General features: G+C 44.4%; 1 protein-coding gene across 1 annotated transcript; it reads right to left on the bottom strand.

Annotated features, from left to right (window-relative positions):
• Positions 1-319: 319 nt before the first annotated feature.
• Positions 320-2,763, bottom strand: LOC128593807 (interferon alpha-inducible protein 27-like protein 2). Its single transcript, XM_053602141.1, has 4 exons — positions 2,679-2,763; positions 2,530-2,559; positions 1,714-1,875; positions 320-516 (listed from the first exon to the last, which is right to left on the bottom strand). The coding sequence occupies exons 1-4, from the start codon at positions 2,683-2,685 to the stop codon at positions 332-334; spliced, it is 384 nt and encodes a 127-aa protein (XP_053458116.1). The 5' UTR covers positions 2,686-2,763; the 3' UTR covers positions 320-331.
• Between the last annotated feature and the right edge of the window lie 18,992 nt (positions 2,764-21,755).

The following is a 21,755-nucleotide window of genomic DNA, read 5'->3' as shown; positions in this document are numbered from 1 at the left end:
TGTCTGCTTCTTAAACAGACTTCCAGCCAGCCCACTTGCTGTCAGCCTACCTTACCACCCACCACCAAAGCGCATGCCACTCTGCTGACCAAGCCTTTGGAGGTCCTAAGGACAACGTTGCCCACGAATGGCTCCAGGCTAGAGAACCCATCCCTTGTAAGTCTGGGATCCAAAGCCTGCTTCCTGCTGATTCTGGGCTTGGTCAACCTGCTACCTCCCTCTGATCCTCCACAACAAGGCAGGCTGGGAGAGCAGGGAGGTCTTCAACCTGTAGCTCAGAACTCCCCAACCAGAGCTGCAAAATGCAAAGATGGGGAGGTGCATGTGATCTTTATTTCTCATTTTTCTTGGACTTGACTGGGGGTTTTGGAGGTTCATCTTGGGGTACATTTTCTCTTGGCTGCTCTTCTTTAGCTTCAGGTTCAGCTAGGGAAGAGGAAGGTGCCAACCAGGCCCCCAAAACTGATCCAGTAGCACCCAGGAGGATATTGGATGATGTGGAAAGTCCAGCAGCCCCTGTGGAGAAAACGAAGGGTAAGCATAGGGGAAATGGGCAGTGGGCAGTGGTCAGTGGCCCAGGCCCCTCAGGAGGCCTGAGGCTCAGAAACTTCATCTGGATCCCTCTTCCATGTCCTGAAATCTCCTAGGGCTCTGCTTTGGGCAAAGAATGCTGGAGGTGGCTAAAAGAGAAAAGAAGGTAACTTCACAGGAACAGAGAGATGAAGAGTCATTCACAGACAGGCAGTACCTGTGGCTCAGTGGGTGGGGCACCGGTCCCATATACTGAGGCTGGCGGGTTCAAACCCAGCCCCAGCCAAACTGCAACAAAAAATAGCTGGGTGTTGTGGCGGGCACCTGTAGTCCCAGCCACTTGGGCGCTGAGGCAGGAGAATTGCCTAAGCCCAGGAATTGGAGGTTGCTGTGAGCTGTGTGACGCCATGGCTCTCTACCCAGGGTGATAATGTGAGACTCTGTCTCTACAAAATAATAACAACAACAACAATAATAATAAAAGAGTCATTCACAGACAGACCCCAAGAGCTGCACCATCCCCTCACTTTTTTTTGAGACAGAGTCTCATGTTGTCGCCCTTGGTAGAGTGCTGTGACTTCATACCTCACAGCAACCTCAAACTCCTGGGCTCAAACGATCCTTTTGCCTCAGCCTCCCGAGTAGCTGGGACTACAGGTGCCTGCTGTAACATCCAGCTATTTTTAGAAATGGGAGTCTCACGCTTGCTTAGGCTGGACCATCTCCTCACTTTGCACAAGAGGCCAATGAGGCCCAGAGAGGGGAGGGACATGTCCAGCTCACCCGGGTGTCATATTTGGGTAAAGTTGAACCCAGAGCCTGGTCATCATGCACCCTGGGCGAGGGCTCCTTCCCTCCACTGCCATCCCAGCACCTCCTCACTCCTCTATTCTCACTTTATTTTTATTTCTTAATTTTTTTTGTGGTTTTTGGCCGGGGCTGGGTTTGAACCCACCACCTCCGGCATATGGGACTGGCGCCCTACTCCTTGAGCCACAGGCACCTACCTCTATTCTCACTTTAAACCTCACTCAGAAGGAGGCAGAAGAGACAGTGAGGGAAAGAGAAAGGCTGGTATGCTGAGTATCTCAGAACTGCAGGGAGAGGAGACACTTTCCCTGAGGCCCAGCCTCTGGGCTGGATTCCTCTCCTGGCTCTGATCCTCCTGTCCCAGACACTTACCCACTGACTGAAGAGTAGCCACCAGGCCTCCTGCCGAAACTCCACCCCCGTTGGCAATGGCTGCTGCAGACATCATCTTGGCCGCTATGGAGGAGGCAGCGATTCCTGCCCCCGTGAAGCCCATGGCACTGAGCACCACGGGCACAGCCCCCACGGCCAGGGCTGTGGGGGGAGAGAAGCTGGATGGAGGTGGGGGCTGGGGGAAGACACCCCCCCTTGGGAATTCCTTGACAGTTTCTGGGGGCTTTAGCATTTAAAAGACAGCAGCTTGGAGACAGAGTCTCACTTTATCATTAAAAGACCCAAGGTGAAGAAGAGCTGGCGGCTGTAGACCCAGTTGGGGACAACGGATGTCTTAGGAGGACCAGGTACAGCTCTGATTTGTCTTTAACTTGCTGTGTGAGGCTGGGAAGTCACTGGCCCTCGCTGGCTGTCAGGTGTGTGTGTGTGTGTGTGTGTGTGTGTGTGTGTGTGTGTGTGTGTGTGTGTGTGTGTGTGTGTGTGTGTGTATAAATTGGGGGGATGAAATAAAACATTGTGGTGTTTATTTAGCATTAAACCCCCTTCCAAACAAAACCTTCCTTATATGCTTATATGCAAATAAGGACTAAAGGAGAAGCTGGGACTGGAGAGGAAGGGAGGAGTGCAGGGGAGGACGTACAGCTTTTCCCTGGAGTACTGAGTATTGCTCACTATAGGCAGCTCTGGGAGGGGGGGAGGAGGGTGAGAGCAGCACCGCGTCTCTGTGGTCTTCCAGTCATCCCGGGGCAGGGCCCAGGGGTAGTCCTGGCGATGAAGGCAATTCGGGTAACTCACCTCCCCCGATTGCAGCAGCAGCCGCCCGTTCTAGACAGCGATGGAGAGAGCGAGAGCGAAGGTAAGCTCACCTGGGCCCTTTGCAGCCTGAGGTAGGGCAGGGCTGGCCCCCTACTCAGCCCCAGCCCCAGCCCCAGCCCAAGACTCACTCATCATACTGAGACCATCTGGGTTCCACGCAGCTCGGGAAGTGACGCTATTCCGTGGGCTGCCTCTTCCCCTGCCAATCAATAGGGGCCGCCCGCGATCCCCGGCAGCCGGTGACCCAGCACAGCTAGGGCGCCGCCCTCGCCCGGCCCGGCTCTGCTGCGGCCGGGGTCTCCCTCGCCTGGGCGCTCCCGGGCAGGATGAATCTACCAAAGCAAGCAGCGCGCTACAGCGCCTGAAAGCCGCGGCAAGCGGGCCACAGTTCCAGGTTGTTGTGACGTTTCCCCCATAACCGAAGAGCTGTTTGCTTCAAAAATCAAACAAAACGCCAGGAGAAGAACAGTATTTAGTTTCACCCCCGGAGAGAGACACTGACGTGTTCCGGCGCCTTTCCCTCCAGTGTGTCTGCCCCGCGTGTGTAAACCCCCCTCACCCCGCCGAGTTCCAGGCTCACTGCGCACGCTGCTTTGCAAACTATTGGCTTCATTTAATCGGCCCTTTCCATTTCCCCGGCTGTGTGATATTCTGCCACAAGATTTTTTTTCAAGTCACGTTAATTGAGGTGTCATTCACCTAAAGTAAAATTCACCCTTTTTCTGTACACTTCCATGAGTTTGAACTTTTGCGGTCGTGGAACTTCCCGCTCGCATATAGAACACGTTACCACCCCTCCTCCCTGTCCCCCAACTTCTCTCAAGCTCCTTTGGAGTGACCCGGCCCGTGGCGACCACAGATCTGTTTTCCATCCCCACACGTTCGCCTTTCGCAGAACTTTAACATCATATTTAATTGTCATCAAATATTCTGTCCTGTGGATGCACTATATAGCTCATTTTTTTTTTTTTTTTTTGTAGAGACAGGGTCTCACTTTATGGCCCTCGGTAGAGTGCCGTGGCCTCACACAGCTCACAGCAACCTCCAACTCCTGGGCTTAAGCGATTCTCTTGCCTCAGCCTCCCGAGTAGCTGGGACTACAGGCGCCCGCCACATATAGCTCATTTTAAGAGCTTGAATCTTTCTAATATTTAGTATTAGTCTTAGAAGTTACCTTGGCATGAAGTGCTAACATCATAGAGTTTGTTCTGTATATTTCCAGAGGTGGAATTCCTGCGTCAGAAACTGTGCTTTCCTTACAGCACTGGGTGCTTACTGTTAGGATCAGTTTACATCCCCCACAGAAGGCTGTAAGAGGATCCATTTTTCCCCACTCCTCACTAACAGCTAGCTTTGTTGTTTGTCAAATCAGCAAAACACCCTTGCTGATTTAATAGGTGAAAAATGCTGACTTATTTTAATTTACATGTCTTTTTACCACTAGCTAAACTATTTTTAAGTTTATTAGGCTTATGTAGTCTGTATTTTGTGAATTATATTTTATTCCGTTGCAATTATTTTTTCCTTGTTGGTGCATAGAACTAATGATGTATTAATTATCTTAATCCAATCTTACAGATGTTGCAAATTTTGGTTCCAAGTTTATCACTGCCTTTTTTTTTTTGGTGGTTTTTATTGATAGAAAGGTTTTTAATATTTATATTTTACATAAATATTTTAATATTTATGTAAACTCGCCAATATTTTTACTTTTTGTTTTTGGTCGTTGTGTGCCTAACAAGGGCATTTCTGTTAGCTAACAAATACATGATCACTGGTATTTTTCTTAAGATTCTTCTGGGGTTTCACTTTTTAAAAATAATTTTGATCCATTTAGAACTTACTGGTTTACATATCTTATATGTGCCTTAGCCAGTTGCTCTAACACTGTGGATTAAATCATCTTTCATCTTTGATTTGATATTCCATTTTTGAATTAAAAGCTCATATACTAGTCTACAGACCAGAATACCTGTTTGGCCATTTTCTATTCTGTTGTGAAGAGCTCTTATCTCCTGGCAACAATATCACAGTGTTTTAATGCTTATAAATTTGTTATGTGATTTAAAATCTAACTGTGGATTGCAGTATCAGAATTGTTACTCCAGGGCTATACTTTTTTTGGGGGGGAAGATTAAAAATACTTTGTAATCCCCTGTAGTATCCAGAAATGAATTCATAAATAACATCATCTAATGACGCACAAGATATTGCCCAAACTGGAATATAAAACAGAAATGAACAAAAATTATTTATAATAAAGTAGTATACATTTCAATATGTATATGCTCAAGCACAATTATACCAGAAGATAAAATGAGAGAATGAGTCATTTGTATCCATATTAGTTTTCTTTTTTGAGAAAGAGCATCAAGCTGTTGCCCCTGGGTAGAGTACTGTAGCATCACAACTCACAGCAACCTCAAGCTCTAGGACTTAAGCAATTCTTGAGCCTCAGCCTCTCAAGGAGCTGGGACTACAGGCACCCGCCAAAATGCCGGGCTATTTTTTTGTTGCAGTTGTCATTGTTATTTTAGCTAGCTGGGGCTTGGTTCAAACTTGCCAGCCTGGGTGTACGTGGCCAGCAACCTACCCGCTGAGCTACAGGCACCACCCTGTATCCATATTAGTTTGAATTTAGGATGTCACAATAAAAATTTTTAATGCTGGAAGTCAGAGTGACAGCTGCTTCTGGCTGGAAGGAAGCAACTGTTATGAAATGGGGCCACATGGCCAGGACTGTAGGCAGCTCGTGCAGGATGAAAGTGGTCCCAGCCAACAGCTAGAGCAAGAAAATGGGACTTCGGTTACACAGCCACAAGGGACTGAATTCTGCCAACAACTGGAATGAGCTCGAGTCTTAGATGAGAGCCCAAACCTTGGCTGATACCTTGTAAAACCTGAGCAGAGGGTCTGCTGTTGCCCATATTCCAGAATCACAGAAACGGAGGGCACAACATTCATCCCTCTGCATCTCTATCGTGAGGATGCTGCCACTGTGTAGGAAATCACCATCTATGGAACAGGCCTTCACCAATTCTACTCATGCTGCGATCTTGGACTTCCCAGCCTCCAGAACCGTGAGAAATAAATTTCTATTGCTTATAAAAAAATTCTTAATGCTTACTTGTTATATCTGATGTTTGAAACAAGAGCTTAAGAGATACATCTATACCGGGTGGCCATAAAGTTTGTGTGCAATTGCATGCTATTGTAAATTGCACACAAACTTTGTGGCCCCCATGTATATTTATTTATTTATTTATTTATTTATTTTATTTTGGCCGGGGCTAGGTTTGAACCTGCCACCTCTGGCATATGGGACCAGCGCCCTACTCCTTGAGCCACAGGCGCCGCCCCCCATGTATATTTATATCTAATCATCACAAATGTGATAGCTGCAAATACAGACTGAGTGAAGTACATTGCTACCAGCAGCATGATTTTCTTAAATGGTGAATAGCTCTTGGGTAATGTTAAGAACAAATCAAAATACAATCTCTCCCTAAGTTTCAAGATAATGATATTCCTAGAAAATTCAGTCTATGTTATAACTATGCACAGAATACGTAAGACATGTAAACTGTGGCTCTGGTCCGAATTATGAAGTTTTTTTTCTTACATGACAGGGTATTTGGAATTTTTAGAGGATAGATTTTAGTTGTGCAGGATGGTCTTACGTATTTCAAGATGTCAGGTATCTTTGTACCCTGTGTGCTGCGTACTATCAAATATGTTGTAGCATTCCTCCATCTCTGACTTCTGAAAGCACACCATCAAATTTGCAAAATGCCCCCTAGGGGGCAGTACCATCCTGTTCAAAACTAATGCTTTAGAAGTAACTTGAAAAAAAAAAAAAAAAACCCTAGAGATGTTTATAATTATTTGTAGAGAAAATAAATAAAACTAATAATAATAAAAATTCTTGGAATTAAAAATTGTTTGTGCATATTCAATATGAGTATTTAACTTGATTTATGTGACAGAATAATTATAATCACAATTTTAATGGTGAGCTCTGGTTAAGAGATTTAATCTTGTGCTCACAAAGTAACCCTCAGTACCCACCTGGATCATTCAGGATGATCTGTGTGTTAAACAACCAGGAAATTTCCTCAAGTTCACAATATAAGTCATTTTTCCTGTTTCATTGCCCCACTTTTAATAGAGACATGCATATAGAGAAATAGGATTTTACTATCAGAAAAACTACAGTTCAACTCCATGATAAATGGCAACAGAGGCTGGGGAGGACTCAGGCAACCCAGAAAGCTGTTCTTATCCTGTGTAAATTAAGAGATAGATCTAAAGAATTTCCCTGTGGGGGTGGGAGACTAATAGATTCAGATCTTGACCAGTGGTCCAGATCCTGTACAATTTTGATTCAATCAAAAGGCTGCACTTAAGGATCTGGAAGGCTGAGAACGCACATCAACACCGCTGAGGCAAGTTGTGATCACAAGGACGCAAACAAAAGGTACAAAATCCACCACCAAGCGGACGGGAGTCCCCCTCCCCCATGAGACCGGCTCTGTAGCCCCACAATTGAACAAGCGGGCAGAAATTAAAGCCCCTCCCACTACACTCCACGGGAGAAACCTTCTAAAAACTGGACCTACCTCCCCTACTGGGGTGCCGTGGCGTTCTCCTGCCGGACATAGGGCTGAATAAAACTTTGGGAATCCTTTGCCGGCAACCCTGAATCCCCGGCGCTCCCCTCCCGCCCACTGAGGTCTGGAGGCCTGTCCCCCAGGACTTCGGATCCTTGGGTGATTTCTCAAGGGGAGTGGACAGTCCCCGAGTTGCGACTGGTCAGCATTGACTCTGAGGCACGCCGAGTGAGGAGAGGGCACCGGGCTGAGGGGGAGTCACGCCTCGCGGCACTTCCCTGCGGTGCAGTGCACCAACCCTCCCCGGGCATAGGGGACCCAAGACTGAATCAGACTCTGGCCTCCCCGCTGAGAGCTGAGAACCCCTACTCTCACTCGGGGTCTGAGGGCCTATCCCCCAGGAGTTCGGCTCCTTGGGTGATTTCTCGAGGGGAGTGCACAGTGCCTGAGCTGCGTCAGGTCAGCGCTGACTCTGGGACACGTGAGCGAGGAGAGGGCACTCCGCTGAGGGGAAATCAAGCCTTGGCGGCACTTCCCTGCAGTGCAGTGCAGGAGCCCTCCCCGGGCACAAGACTGAATAAGACTCTGGCCTCCCCGCTGAGAGCTGAGAGCCCCTACTCTCACTCGGGGTCTGAGGGCCTATCCCTCCGGAGTTCGGCTCCTTGGGTGATTTCTCGAGGGGAGTGCACAGTGCCTGAGCTGCGTCAGGTCAGCGCTGACTCTGGGATACGTGAGCGAGGAGAGGGCACTCTGCTGAGGGAAAAATCAAGCCTTGGCGGCACTTCCCTGCGGTGCAGTACAGCAACCCTCCCCTGACCGTAGTATTGCGTGAAACTGAATGAAACTCTAGCTTCCCCCCGCCCCACTCCCAATCCGGGTCTGGGGGCCCATCCCCCAAGAGTTCTGATTCTTGGGGGATCTCTTAAGGGGTGTGGACCCAGCACAAACTGCGGCCGCTCAGTGCTGACTCTGGGGCGCGGGACAGAGGAGAAAAGGGTCGCCTGAGTGCCCACACCAGAGCAGCAGTTCCCTGGAGGTAGATCAACAGCCGTTTTTTCTTTAACGGCAGAACGCTCACTTCTGGATATTCTGAGGCCACACCCCCGTCTCCCTGGGCAACCAGAGGAGGCCACCGGTGACACGGCTCACAAACCCGGAAGCCTCCAGGGCGGTGCCGACCCAGAGAGGTGTTCAGACGCAATTCTCCAGCAGCAAAGACGTTTGAACTCAAAACAGCCCGTCTCCTGTAGGCGACGACAGGAACAGAGACAGAACCTCACAAAGTTGTCTGTTCTGTTCTGTTCTGTTAGCAGCATCCATCAGGGACGGGGCTAAGCCTGAGTGAACACCTCCTTCCCATCACCTGCATCAAACACTCAAAGATGTCAGGCCCCATCTCCTCCTGCTAGATAGCAGCAGTCTGCGGGGGCCTGGCAGACTTCCTCGCGATTCAGGCAGGTGCAAACCCCTGGAGTGTCTGTTCACTGCAGGCAACTGGGTTAGCCATCTGCAGAGGTACCAGTGACTGGGTCCGACAGAGGGGCAAAGTGGGGAAGGAGACGTCAACCTTCCCAGACTGCTCTGTTTGCGGGGTGGCTCCTCCTGACTCCACGCTGCACTGGGGTGAGCTGTCTCAGAGGAGTCACCAGGCCCCTGTGATCCAGTTCCCAGAGACCTCTTGAACCCTTCCACCTGAGACAAGTGCCGATTGAGACAGTTGATTCGGACCTTTTGAACTGGGCTAATAGACTGAGGACTTTTCAGGTGGTGCCCTGGGTGTGCGATTGTAGGAAGGTTTGATTCTCCTTTTCCAACTGGGGCCAGAGGTGGGCAGGCGGGGTGACTTAATTGCTGATTTTTCCACACAGCTGAGACTTCAAGCCAGAGTAGAAGTTGCAATAGGATCGAACAGAAACCAGCTGAAAACAAGACAGAACCACTTTGCTCCACCACACCAGACAGGGCCCCAGTTTCTCAGGCCACAACACTGTACGGGCCCTCGATAAAACCCCAGGGGAAAAACCAAAGGGAGTAAACCATGGGGCGGAATCAGCGGAAAAACTCTGGTAACATGAATAACCAGAATAGATCAACCCCCCCAAGAAAAGATACGGCAGATGTGATTGAAGATCCCATTCATAAACAACTGGCTGAGATGTCAGAAGTCGAATTCAGAATTTGGTTTGCAGACAAGATTAATAAAATGGAATTAGGAATTCGAGGAGAAATTCAAAAACTGTCTCAAGAATTTAACGAATTTAAAGACAAAACCACCAAAGACTTAGACACACTGAAACAAGAACTTACAGCCCTCAAAGATATGAAAAATACAGTAGAATCCCTCAGTAACAGAATGGAGCAAGCAGAAGAAAGGATTTCTGACATTGAAGATAAAGTCTTCGAACGCTCCCAATCTCTCAAAGAGGAAGAGAAATGGAGAGCAAAAACGGATCACTCACTCAGAGAGCTCTCAGATAATTCGAAAAAAAATAACATAAGGGTTATAGGAATTTCGGAGACTGATGACGTGGCAGCCAAGGGCACAGAGGCCCTTCTACATGAAATTATGAAAGAAAATTTTCCAGACATGCCTAGAGAATCTGAAATTCAGATAGCAGACAGCTTCAGAACCCCAGCACGATTCAACCCCAAAAAGCCATCTCCCAGACATATCATAATTAGCTTCACTAAAGTTAACATGAAAGAGAAGATTCTCAAAGCAGCCCGGCGAAAGAAAACTATAACGTACAAAGGTAAGAATATTAGAATAACTGCAGATCTCTCTGCTGAAACTTTTCAAGCAAGAAGAGGCTGGTCATCAACTTTTAATCTCCTAAAGCAAAAAAACTTTCAACCCAGGATCTTGTATCCAGCTAAACTGAGTTTCATCTATGATGGAGAAATTAAATACTTCAATGACATTCATATGTTGAAAAAATTTGCCATAAGTAAACCAGCTCTTCAGGATGTTCTCAGACCTATCCTCCACAATGACCAACCCAATCCTATACCACAAAAGTAAACTCACTCAGAAACTTCGGATCAAACTCCAACTTCCACACTGGCGAAAGGATTAAAAATGTCCACTGGACCTTTGAAAAACTCGATACCCAAAATTCCACCAGACTTATCAATACTCTCCATCAATGTGAATGGCTTAAACTGTCCTCTAAAGAGGCATAGGTTAGCTGACTGGATACAAAAACTCAAGCCAGATATTTGTTGCATACAAGAGTCACATCTCAACTTAAAAGACAAATACAGACTCAGGGTGAAAGGATGGTCATCCATATTTCAGGCAAATGGTAATCAGAAAAAAGCAGGTGTTGCAATTTTATTTGCAGATACAGTAGGCTTTAAACCATCAAAAGTAAGGAAGGACAAGAATGGTCACTTCATATTTGTTAAGGGTAATACTCAATATGACGAGATCTCAATTATTAATATCTATGCACCCAACCAGAATGCACCTCAATTTATAAGAGAAACTCTAACAGACATGAGTAACTTGATTTCCTCCAGCTCCATAATCGTTGGAGATTTCAACACTCCCTTGGCAGTGTTGGATCGATCCTCCAGAAAGAAGCTGAGCAAAGAAATCTTAGATTTAAACCTAACCATCCAATATTTAGATTTAGCAGACATCTACAGAACATTTCATCCCAACAAAACTGAATACACATACTTCTCATCAGCCCACGGAACTTACTCCAAAATTGATCACATTTTAGGTCACAAGTCTAACCTCAGTAAATTTAAAGGAATAGAAATTATTCCATGCATCTTCTCGGACCATCATGGAATAAAACTTGAATTGAGTAACAACAGGAATCTGCATACCCATACAAAAACATGGAAGTTAAATAACCTTATGCTGAATGATAGCTGGGTCAGAGATGAGATTAAGAAAGAAATCACCAATTTTTTGGAACAAAATGACAATGAAGACACAAGCTATCAGAACCTCTGGGACACTGCAAAGGCAGTTCTAAGAGGGAAATTTATAGCACTGCAAGCCTTCCTCAAGAGAACGGAAAGAGAGGAAGTTAACAACTTAATGGGACATCTCACGCAACTGGAAAAGGAAGAACATTCCAACCCCAAACCCAGTAGAAGAAAAGAAATAACCAAAATTAGAGCAGAATTAAATGAAATTGAAAACAAAAGAATAATACAACAGATCAATAAATCAAAAAGCTGGTTTTTTGAAAAGGTCAATAAAATAGATAAACCTCTGGCCAACCTAATCAGGAAAAAAAGAGTAAAATCTCTAATATCATCAATCAGAAACAACAAAGACAAAATAACCACAGACTCATCAGAAATCCAAAAAATCCTTAATGAATATTACAAGAAACTTTATTCTCAGAAATATGAAAATCTGAAGGAAATAGACCGATACTTGGAAGCACGCCACCTTCCAAGACTTAACCAGAATCAAGTGGAAATGTTGAACAGACCCATATCAAGTTCAGAAATAGCATCAACTATACAAAACCTCCCTAAAAAGAAAAGCCCGGGACCAGATGGTTTCACGTCAGAATTCTACCAAACCTTTAAAGAGGAATTAGTACCTATATTACTCAACCTGTTCCAAAATGTAGAAAAAGAAGGAAGACTACCCAACACGTTCTATGAAGCAAACATCATCCTGATCCCCAAACCAGGAAAAGACCCAACAAGAAAAGAAAATTATAGACCAATATCACTAATGAATATAGATGCAAAAATATTCAACAAGATCCTAACAAACAGAATCCAGCAACACATCAAACAAATTATACATCATGACCAAGTTGGTTTTATCCCAGGGTCTCAAGGCTGGTTCAATATACGTAAATCTATAAATGTAATTCAGCACATAAACAAATTAAAAAACAAAGACCATATGATTCTCTCAATTGATGCAGAAAAAGCTTTTGATAATATCCAGCATCCCTTCATGATCAGAACACTCAAGAAAATTGGTCTAGAAGGGACTTTTCTTAAACTGATAGAGGCTATCTACAGCAAACCCACAGCCAATATCATATTGAATGGAGTTAAATTGGAATCATTTCCACTCAGATCAGGAACCAGACAAGGCTGCCCATTGTCTCCATTGCTTTTCAACATTGTAATGGAAGTTTTAGCCACCGCAATTAGGGAAGAAAAGGCGATCAAGGGTATCCATATAGGGTCAGAAGAGATCAAACTCTCGCTCTTCGCAGATGATATGATTGTGTATCTGGAAAACACTAGGGACTCTACTACAAAACTCCTAGAAGTGATCAAGGAATACAGCAGCGTCTCAGGTTACAAAATCAACATTGATAAATCGGTAGCCTTTATATACACCAACAACAGTCAAATTGAAAAAGCAGTTAAGGACTCTATCCCATTCACAGTAGTGCCAAAGAAGATGAAATATTTGGGAATTTACCTAACAAAAGACGTGAAAGATCTCTATAAAGAGAACTATGAAACTCTAAGAAAAGAAATAGCCGAAAATGTTAACAAATGGAAAAACATACCATGCTCATGGCCAGGAAGAATCAACATTATCAAAATGTCCATACTACCCAAAGCAATATATAATTTCAACGCACTCCCTATTAAAGCTCCACTGTCATATTTTAAAGATCTTGAAAAAACATTACTTCGTTTTATATGGAATCAGAAAAAACCTCGAATAGCCAAGACATTACTCAGAAATAAAAACAAAACAGGAGGAATCACACTACCAGACCTCAGACTTTACTACAAATCGATAGTGATCAAAACAGCATGGTATTGGCACAAAAACAGAGAAGTAGATATCTGGAATAGAATAGAGAACCAAGAGATGAATCCAGCTACTTACCGCTATTTGATTTTTGACAAGCCAATTAAAAACATTCAGTGGGGAAAAGATTCCCTATTTAACAAATGGTGCTGGGTGAACTGGCTGGCAACCTGCAGAAGACTGAAATTGGACCCACACCTTTCACCATTAACTAAGATAGACTCTCATTGGATTAAAGATTTAAACTTAAGACATGAAACTATAAAAATACTAGAGGAGAATGCAGGGAAAACCCTTGAAGAAATTGGTCTGGGTGAGTATTTCATGAGGAGAACCCCCCGGGCAATTGAAGCAGCTTCAAAAATACACTACTGGGACTTGATCAAACTAAAAAGCTTCTGCACAGCTAAGAACACAGTAAGCAGAGCAAGCAGACAGCCCTCAGAATGGGAGAAGATATTTGCAGGGTATAACTCTGACAAAGGTTTAATAACCAGAATCCACAGAGAACTCAAACGCATCAGCAAGAAAAAAACAAGGGATCCCATCGCAGGCTGGGCAAGGGATTTGAAGAGAAACTTCTCTGAAGAAGACAGGCGCACGGCCTTCAGACATATGAAAAAATGCTCATCATCTTTAATCATCAGAGAAATGCAAATCAAAACTACTTTGAGATATCATCTAACTCCAATGAGACTAGCCTATATCACAAAATCTCAAGACCAGAGATGTTGGCGTGGATGTGGAGAAAAGGGAACACTTCTGCACTGCTGGTGGGAATGCAAATTAATACATTCCTTTTGGAGGGATATATGGAGAACACTCAGAGATCTAAAAATAGATCTGCCATTCAATCCTGTAATTCCTCTGCTGGGCATATACCCAGAAGACCAAAAATCACAACATAACAAAGATATTTGTACCAGAATGTTTATTGCAGCCCAATTCATAATTGCTAAGTCATGGAAAAAGCCGAAGTGCCCATCGATCCACGAATGGATTAATAAATTGTGGTATATGTATACCATGGAATACTATGCAGCCTTAAAGAAAGATGGAGACTTTACCTCTTTCATGTTTACATGGATGGAGCTGGAACATATTCTTCTTAGTAAAGTATCCCAAGAATGGAAGAAAAAATACCCAATGTACACAGCCCTACTATGAAACTAATTTGGGACTCTCACATGAAAGCTATAACCCAGCTACAACTTAACAATAGGGGGAAGTGGGAAAGGGGGGGGTGGGTAGAGGGAGGGGAATCGGTGGGATCACACCTGTGGTGCATATTACAGGGGTATTTGCGAAACTTGGTAAATGTAGAATATAAATGTTTTGGCACAGTAACTGAGATAACGCCGGAAAGGCTATGTTAACCACTGGGATAAAAATGTGTCAAATGGTTTATGAAGTGAGTGTATGATGCCCCATAATCATATCATTGTATACACTTATGATTTAATAAAAAAATTAAAAAAAAAAAAAAAAAAAAAAAGGATCTGGAAGGCTATATGTGCGGCTTTAAGGCTGCAGGTTCCCCACCTCTGGCTGGACACTCTTACATGAAGACAACATCAGCAACTACAATCACACCATGACCAACCTAGGCTTGGAGAGATCCAGCCCACAGGCCACCAGAACTGAGCTCCAGGCCAGGGGAGAGAGGTTCACATCGTCAATCTTTACTTTTGATAGCATGAGGGCTAGGCCTGTGTCTCCTCTGAAAAGACTTACCTTTCTCTCCTTTGTACAAAATTTCCCTGCCATCCTGGGAATTTAGGTGAATTCACCGTCTGTGGGATATCCCAGGATATCATCCTGGGAATTTAGGTGAACTCACTGTCTGTGGGATATCTCATAGCCCCACAATGGGGTTAATGGAATCTGTATCAAAGTGAAGTTCATTGATTTATTCAAAATGTAGATACTTATTTACATTTTCTTTATGTCAATCGCTGTTTTGACCCACAACAGAGTTAATGAAGCCTACATCAAGAGCCTTACCCTGAGAAGTGTGTGAAATACTGTAGATGCTAGGTATAAGGTGACCCGGAAAATTCAGCAATGCCCCATTTCCCCACTTTTTAAATCTATAAAGATGCCATTACTGGAAAATTAATCCCAAACCTCAAGTCCTCATTTGTGCAACATTAGAACAGCTCCTCTTGGAAGGTTGTGATCTCACTACATAACTACCTACCATACTGCTTTAAAAGTCATCTTTAGGTTAGGTGCGCTGGTCATGCCTGTAATCCTAACACTCTGGGAGGCCAAGGCAGGTGGATTGCTTGAGCTCAGGAGTTCAAGACTAGCCTGTGCAAGAGCTGGACCCCGGCTCTACCAAAAAAAAGAAAAGAAAAAAAAAAAAAACTAACCAGTAGTTGTACTGGGTACCTATTGTCCCAGCTACTCAGGAGGCTGAGACAAGATTTCTTGAGGGCAAGAGTTTGAAGTTGCTGTGAGCTATGGCACCAGGGCACTCTACCCAGGGTGATTGAGTGAGGGTCTGTCTCTAAATAAATCAGTAGATAAATAAAGTCACCTTTAAGTCTACTTTAAGTACCTGCTGTCCAGCACTTGCATAGGTAAGACTACATTCTCAGGAATAATTATGAAACTCTTCTACCAATTTTGCCAGGTCACCCTTGTATTTACCTGAAACTAGCATTGATTGAGGGAGTCTCACAGTCCTCTGCTGTTCAAAATAAATGAGAGGCCATAACTTAGGATAAGACACTTTTTAAGTGCTCAAGTATGAAGTGATATTTTCCCAAGGGATTTTTTTTTTCTTTTTTGTGGGGGGAAGGGGTTCTTTCCTCCTTTCTGTGCTGTGATTCAGAGTGGAGGGTGTATGAGTTTTCTAGGGCTACCATAGCAACTTACTACAAATTGGGTGGCTTTAAAGAGAAATTTATTCTTTTGTAGTCTTGGAAGGCAAAAGTCTGCAATCAAGGCAACAGCAAGCCGCACAGCTTCTGGTGGCTCTAGGTTTCACGTGGCAGGGAGCTGCATTGCTCTAGTCTCTGCCTCCATTTTCACATGGATTTCTCTGTGTGTTTTCTCTTCTTTTGTCTCTTATAAGGATACTTGCTATTGGATATAATACCCACCTGGATAATCCAGGAAGATCTCATCTTGAGATCCTTAATCCAATTGCATCTGTCTTCAAAGACCCCTTTTCCAAATTAGGTCAGGTTTATAGATTCCAAGGGTTGGGATATGGACACATTTTTGGGGAGCCACCATTCAATTCCCTACAGCAAACAAACACCCCATGGCCCACAGGTCCCCTAAGTGCCACCACTGGGTGTCCTGTCTACTTATTTGATTCCTCCCTGCTGTCCAAGTTCCTGCCTCCTAGTCCCTGCTGGCCCCCACTCACAGAAAATTCTGGCTCTCACTTCCTTGCCTTGGGCTAAGGCTAACACCTAGACCAATCCTGTCTTGCCTTCCAAAGTTGCGCCTGTGGTCCCAGGAGGACGCAGCTTCAGATCCTTGTCTTCCCTCACTGCCAATGCAGGTCTGGTCCTTGCTGACTGACTGCCCCCAGGTGCTCTTGGTTCTGCAGTTGCTTTCCCCTGCAAACACACACCCCCCCCACCCCCCACCCCCCGCCTGGGTCTTACCTTAATTCCCAGGATAATTAGGATGACTGAGCTGTGTGACACTAAAGCTTGTTACCATGATGTATGCCTGGAGGGGAGAACTTGCAACAGGCCATGTCACTTTCCAGCCACAGTGAGCTAATCCAGTATAAAGAGCTCTCACCTTCTCTCTCTTTCTTTTCTCTTTTCTTCCCTCATTTCTTTTCCTCCCATTTTATTTTTTCATATCTATCACTTAGTGTATTGGTTTGCTATGGCCACAGTCATGCCATGTAATAAATTATCCCTAAACACAGTGTCTTAAAACAACAATCTCCCCCCCCACGTCATGAATCTGTGGGCAGACTAGAACCCTTCTGTTGATCAGGACTGGGCTTGGCTGGGTGGCTCTGTGGGTCAGGGGGGTCACGCTGCTCCACGGGTTTCATTCTGGAGCCCAGCATGATAGATAGCAGCTATCCAGAGGGAGTCCTCTTTAGGGTGATGGCAAACACATGAGGCCTTGTAGATCTTGGAACAGGCACACTGTCACTTTCAATTGGCCAAAGTAAATCACATGGTCAAGCCCAAATCTGAGGGTGATGAACTGTTCTGCCCAAAAGGAGGCCATGGCAAGGGTGTGAATACAGGGAGGGTGAAGAATTGAGCCTAGTGATTCAATCTACCACACCCTGGTCAGTGCCCAAGAAGTCCTTGTCCAGTGTACCCCACATGTTGATTTGTGTATTCTACAGGTTTTTAATGCATACCTGGGGGCATTTAAAACTACTGAGATGACTTCTTTAACTTGATTTTCTCAAGGGATTGGGTTCACCTATGGACAAGCTACTTGTGGTTCTTAAAGACAATAGAAGAGCTTTTTCTGAAAAGAATACCCCCAGTCCTGAAGTCCAGCTTTTAAGATTGGGTTCCAGGGCTCTATCACTGCGGACTTGAAACATCAATTAGCAGAGCTATTAGAGTTCGGTGCCAGCTGAGGCCAAGGAAGGGGCCTCTGGGACAGAGAAAAGCTTTTGATTCATCTGGAAGACTGTGGGGAAAAGACCAACAACAAACCTGTGCCAAGAGATGTCCACACATTATCTCATTTAATGCTCACCACAGCCCCATAAGTTGGTATTTTTAAACCCATGAAATGGAGCACTTACACCCTTGTAATTATAATATCTCTCCCTAGGTAATTACTTGAATGGAATCTGTTCAAGTGTGATGCAGTCCATTTCCCAGCATTGGTGGAAATTTTTGAACTGTAGGTCAAGTACCTTCTCCTTTGAGTTATATCAAGAAACTTGCTTAACAGAGGAACCAGCATAATGGGAAAATCACTCGTTAGATGTTCAGCCAATACCTCGGAGACAGCCCAAGAGACTGTAGCCTGTAACTGCTCTGTGGTGCCTGTCCTCAGTCTTGGGTCTCCAGGTCCCATGCAGAAATGCTCTGTGGCCTGGAGCAGGCTGAAAACCCTCCAGACTCTGGTGACACCTAGATACCTAACAACCCAGTGGGAGCTGTCTGCTCTTCCACTGCCTATCATCAACAGGTGTGACTCAAAGGGGCCATGCCAAGTACCTCTGGTGCTGGGGATGGCATGGGGCAGGGTGGACAGGGTGAGCAGAAGGAGGCACTGATCTCTTCCTGCTCTTCTCCATGGTCTGACCTCTTCCTCTTCCATCCTCTGCCTGGCAACAGAGTCACCCCCGACTGCTCCCTCCCTCCCTGCCTTCCCCCTCAGCCCTCCCTTATCTTCTCTCCACCCCCCACTCACCTATTGTACCAGGGTGACTGTTTTCCAGTTGAGGGAACTGGGGTTCCAGCAGCCTCCCAAGGCCACAAAGGTCTCCCATGGCAGAACCAAATTTGAACAAAGACCTCCAGGCTCCAAACTGCACATTCTTCCCTTCATATCACACTTAATGTTTGCATATTGCGGCTGCTTACACATAAATTAACTTACAAGTCTTATTAAAATGAATACTCTGATCCAATAGGTCTGGGGTGGGGCCTGGCATGCTGCATTGCTGAGAAGCTCTCAGAGGATACCCATGTTGCTTGTCCACAAACCAAACTTTTTATAGCAAGGGTCTAGTGTTTTACGAAAACTTATACATATTTTATTCCTCTTCATCTTTGTCATGACAGAGTGAGGCTGGCAGGGTAGGAGCTAATGCATTTGTATTTTATAGGTGAGGAGGCCAAATCCAGAGAGCTGGCAGGACATGGCTGAAGGCCCCTGCATAGCAGGCAGCACCAAGGGAAAGGAGGCCAGTCCTCTGATTAGGAACATGGTGCCTGGGGAGACATGCTACTTACCTGCACAGATGTGCTGCCATGAAATTGTGGGCCTCAGCCCACCCCCCCACCCCCAGGATGTCTTCCCAGCTTCTGGAACCCATCCTATGTGTTTAATGTCACCCACACCCCTGCCTCTGAGAGCAGCCGTGAAACTGTGTTGGCTGTCCTATTATTCTGAGGTCCCATTGTTCCTGGCCTAGTGAGGTGCCCCAGTAAAGCAAAAGACTTCAGAAAAACTGCATGTGGCCGTAGGTGGAGAGCACACACATCCCAGAGGGCAGAGCTCACTGTTTTCTTGTGCAGGATCAAGTGTGCTTTGTGGGCTGTCCTTGGCAGTGAAAATGGGCCATATAAATTATACATTGAAATAATAGAGGCTGCTGCAATCTTCCAGAAGGTCTGTGAAGGTGGAGATGATGGACATCTTTGCCAGGGAAATGTAGGCTGTGCCAAGGGCACGGCAAGAACTCAAGAAGGGTGGGGATGTTGAGAGCAGGCATTCAACTTCTGGGTTTCCAGTCAGTAAGGGCATGAGCCTATAGCTGTGGTGAAAGTTTGCTGGCTTTTGACAAAGGACCAGCATGCTCAGGGTTTCAGATCTTTGGCAGGAAAATAAGAATGAAAAGTGGTCTGATGTATAAGTTGTTACAACATCAGTCCTAACCAATCTGTGAATGTCCAGGTTGGAGGGGTGAAGCTGAGAGAGTCTGAGCACCCAGTTCATCTGCAAACAGCTGAGAAAACAGAGGCCTGGAGACAGGGACATGTGCCAGGGGCCACCAGCTTATTATGGGCAGTGTCAAGGCCAGGGACTATGCTACTGAATTATGGTCTCAAGTTCATCAACTGGCTTCACTTCTGTGCCTTCTTGTGGACCAGTTCTTGTCTGACTTAAGTAGATCAAAAGGGATCTTGATTTAAAACTGATGGCAAAGGGATCTTGATTTAAAACACTCTGTAGGGCCTTGGAGAGAAGGACTCATTCAGAGGATGCACATGGACAAAGACAGAATCTCTGACATGAAAGACAGACACATTCCCATAGGTTGTCTCCCCTTCTGGTGCCTCTCCAGGACTTTTTTCTTGGGCCACTATTCAGCAGGCATTTCAGTCTGCCTTCCACTATTTGTCTACTTCTCAGCAAATGCTTGTCACCAAATGAGGGGAGGAGCTGTATGTATGGGTTATTCTCACTTCAGGTCTTCATTTTTCTCTTTGATAAACACCTGATTTGACATTTTCTCTCCACAAGTCAGTTCCTGTTTGGATATCAGCCTTTTAAAAAAAAAGTTGGGATATTTATTTTCTGATTGTTGAGCTTTATATATTTGATGAAAGACAAGTCCTTTGTCAAATACATGATTTTTTAATATTTCTTCTATAGCTTGTCTCAACAACCTCTAATTTAAAAAAAAAATATTTTTAGAGATAGGGTCTTGCTCTGTCATCCAGGATAGGGTGCAGTGATATAATCATAGCTCACTGCAACCTCAAATTCCTAGGCTCAAGCTCTCCTCCTATCTCAGCCTCCCCAATAGCTGGGACTACAGGTGCATGTAACCAAGCCTGGCTAATTTAAAAAAAAATTGTGGATACAGGGTCTTGCTGTTTTTCTAGGCTGGTCTTGAACTCCTGGACTCAAGAAATCCTCCCACTTCTGTTTCCCAGAGTGCTGGGATTATAGACATAAGCCATGTAGCCAGCCCTTTACATAGATTTAAGAAAGATTAACACAAACAAGCAAGATTATTATTTGCTTATTTCATTTCAGAGGTATGGGTGGCCAAGCCTATCCCAGTAGCTCAGGTCCCAAGATGGAAACCCACCCTGGACAGGATGCCATCCCATTGCAAGACACACTCACACACATACCTACATTTACTAACACTGGACAATATAGACACTCCAATTCAACTAATGTGCACATCTTTGGGATATAGGAGGAAATTGGAGTGCCTGGAGAAAACCCACCAGACTTGAGGGAGGGAATATGCAAACTTCACACACACAGTAGCCCTAGCTGGAAATCAATTCTTTTTCCATCAACATCATAATCAAACATTGAACAAAACAATGTTATCCAAGGATGTGCTACAGCTACATAATTTGCTATAAAGACTGTACTTTCTCCAGGTAATCGTTTTTATGAAAACTAATAGATCATATCTCTGTGAGTCTATTTATATATTCTTCCCTATCAATCTATGTATCTATTTCTTTGCTAACATCACACTGTTTTCATTTCTATAGCTTTATAGTAAGTCTTAAAATCAGATTGTGATTCTTCCAATTTTATTCTTCATTTTCAAAATTGCATTAGCTATTCTCTTTCCTTTTCCCTTTTATATAAATCTTATTGTTTGTCTACATCTCAAAAAAATCCTTCTATGACTTTGATTGGTAATGTATTAAATCTATAGATTAATTTAGAAAGAACTTGTATCTCTACTATATTGAGTCTTCTAATCTATGAATATGGTATGTCCCTCCACATATTTAAGTCTTTGATTTATTTCATCAGCATTTTTTAGTTTTCGGCATAAAGATTGATACATTTTTAAAAAGATTTATGCCTATTTTGACGATATTTGTGAATAGTAATTTAAAAAATTTTTGGTTCCAACTGTAGTGTATAGAAATACAATGGATTTTTGTGTGCTGATTTTGTATGCTGTGGCCTTGTTAAACTTATTATTTTAGGGAGGGTTGTTTTCATTGTTCTTGTTGTTGTTGAAATTTTCTATTTTCTATAGATAATAGCACTTTATATTTTTCACATGCAAAATTTACCTTATAGCTGTCTCTATCAGGGACCTGAAATAATAATAACTTAAAAAACATAATAGTTTATTCTTACTCAGCTCTACTCTGTGCAGTCTTGAGGGTGAAATTGTCTATCCCTAGGATGTTGCTTCCACCTGCAGGGTCTGAATT

This window comes from Nycticebus coucang, chromosome 9 (genome assembly GCF_027406575.1).
Source record: "Nycticebus coucang isolate mNycCou1 chromosome 9, mNycCou1.pri, whole genome shotgun sequence".
Classification (NCBI taxonomy): Eukaryota; Metazoa; Chordata; class Mammalia; order Primates; family Lorisidae; genus Nycticebus; species Nycticebus coucang.
This window is presented reverse-complemented; position numbering and strand designations above follow the sequence as displayed.

What these genes read in the sequence shown, in the direction of transcription:
- LOC128593807 (XM_053602141.1), bottom strand. An exon ending in TGCTGCTGCAATCGGGGGAG is followed by an intron (nt 1,876 to 2,529) that starts GTGAGTTACCCG and finishes CTCCCCCCACAG; the next exon opens with CCCTGGCCGTGGGGGCTGTG. An exon ending in GGCTACTCTTCAGTCAGTGG is followed by an intron (nt 517 to 1,713) that starts GTAAGTGTCTGG and finishes TTTTCTCCACAG; the next exon opens with GGGCTGCTGGACTTTCCACA.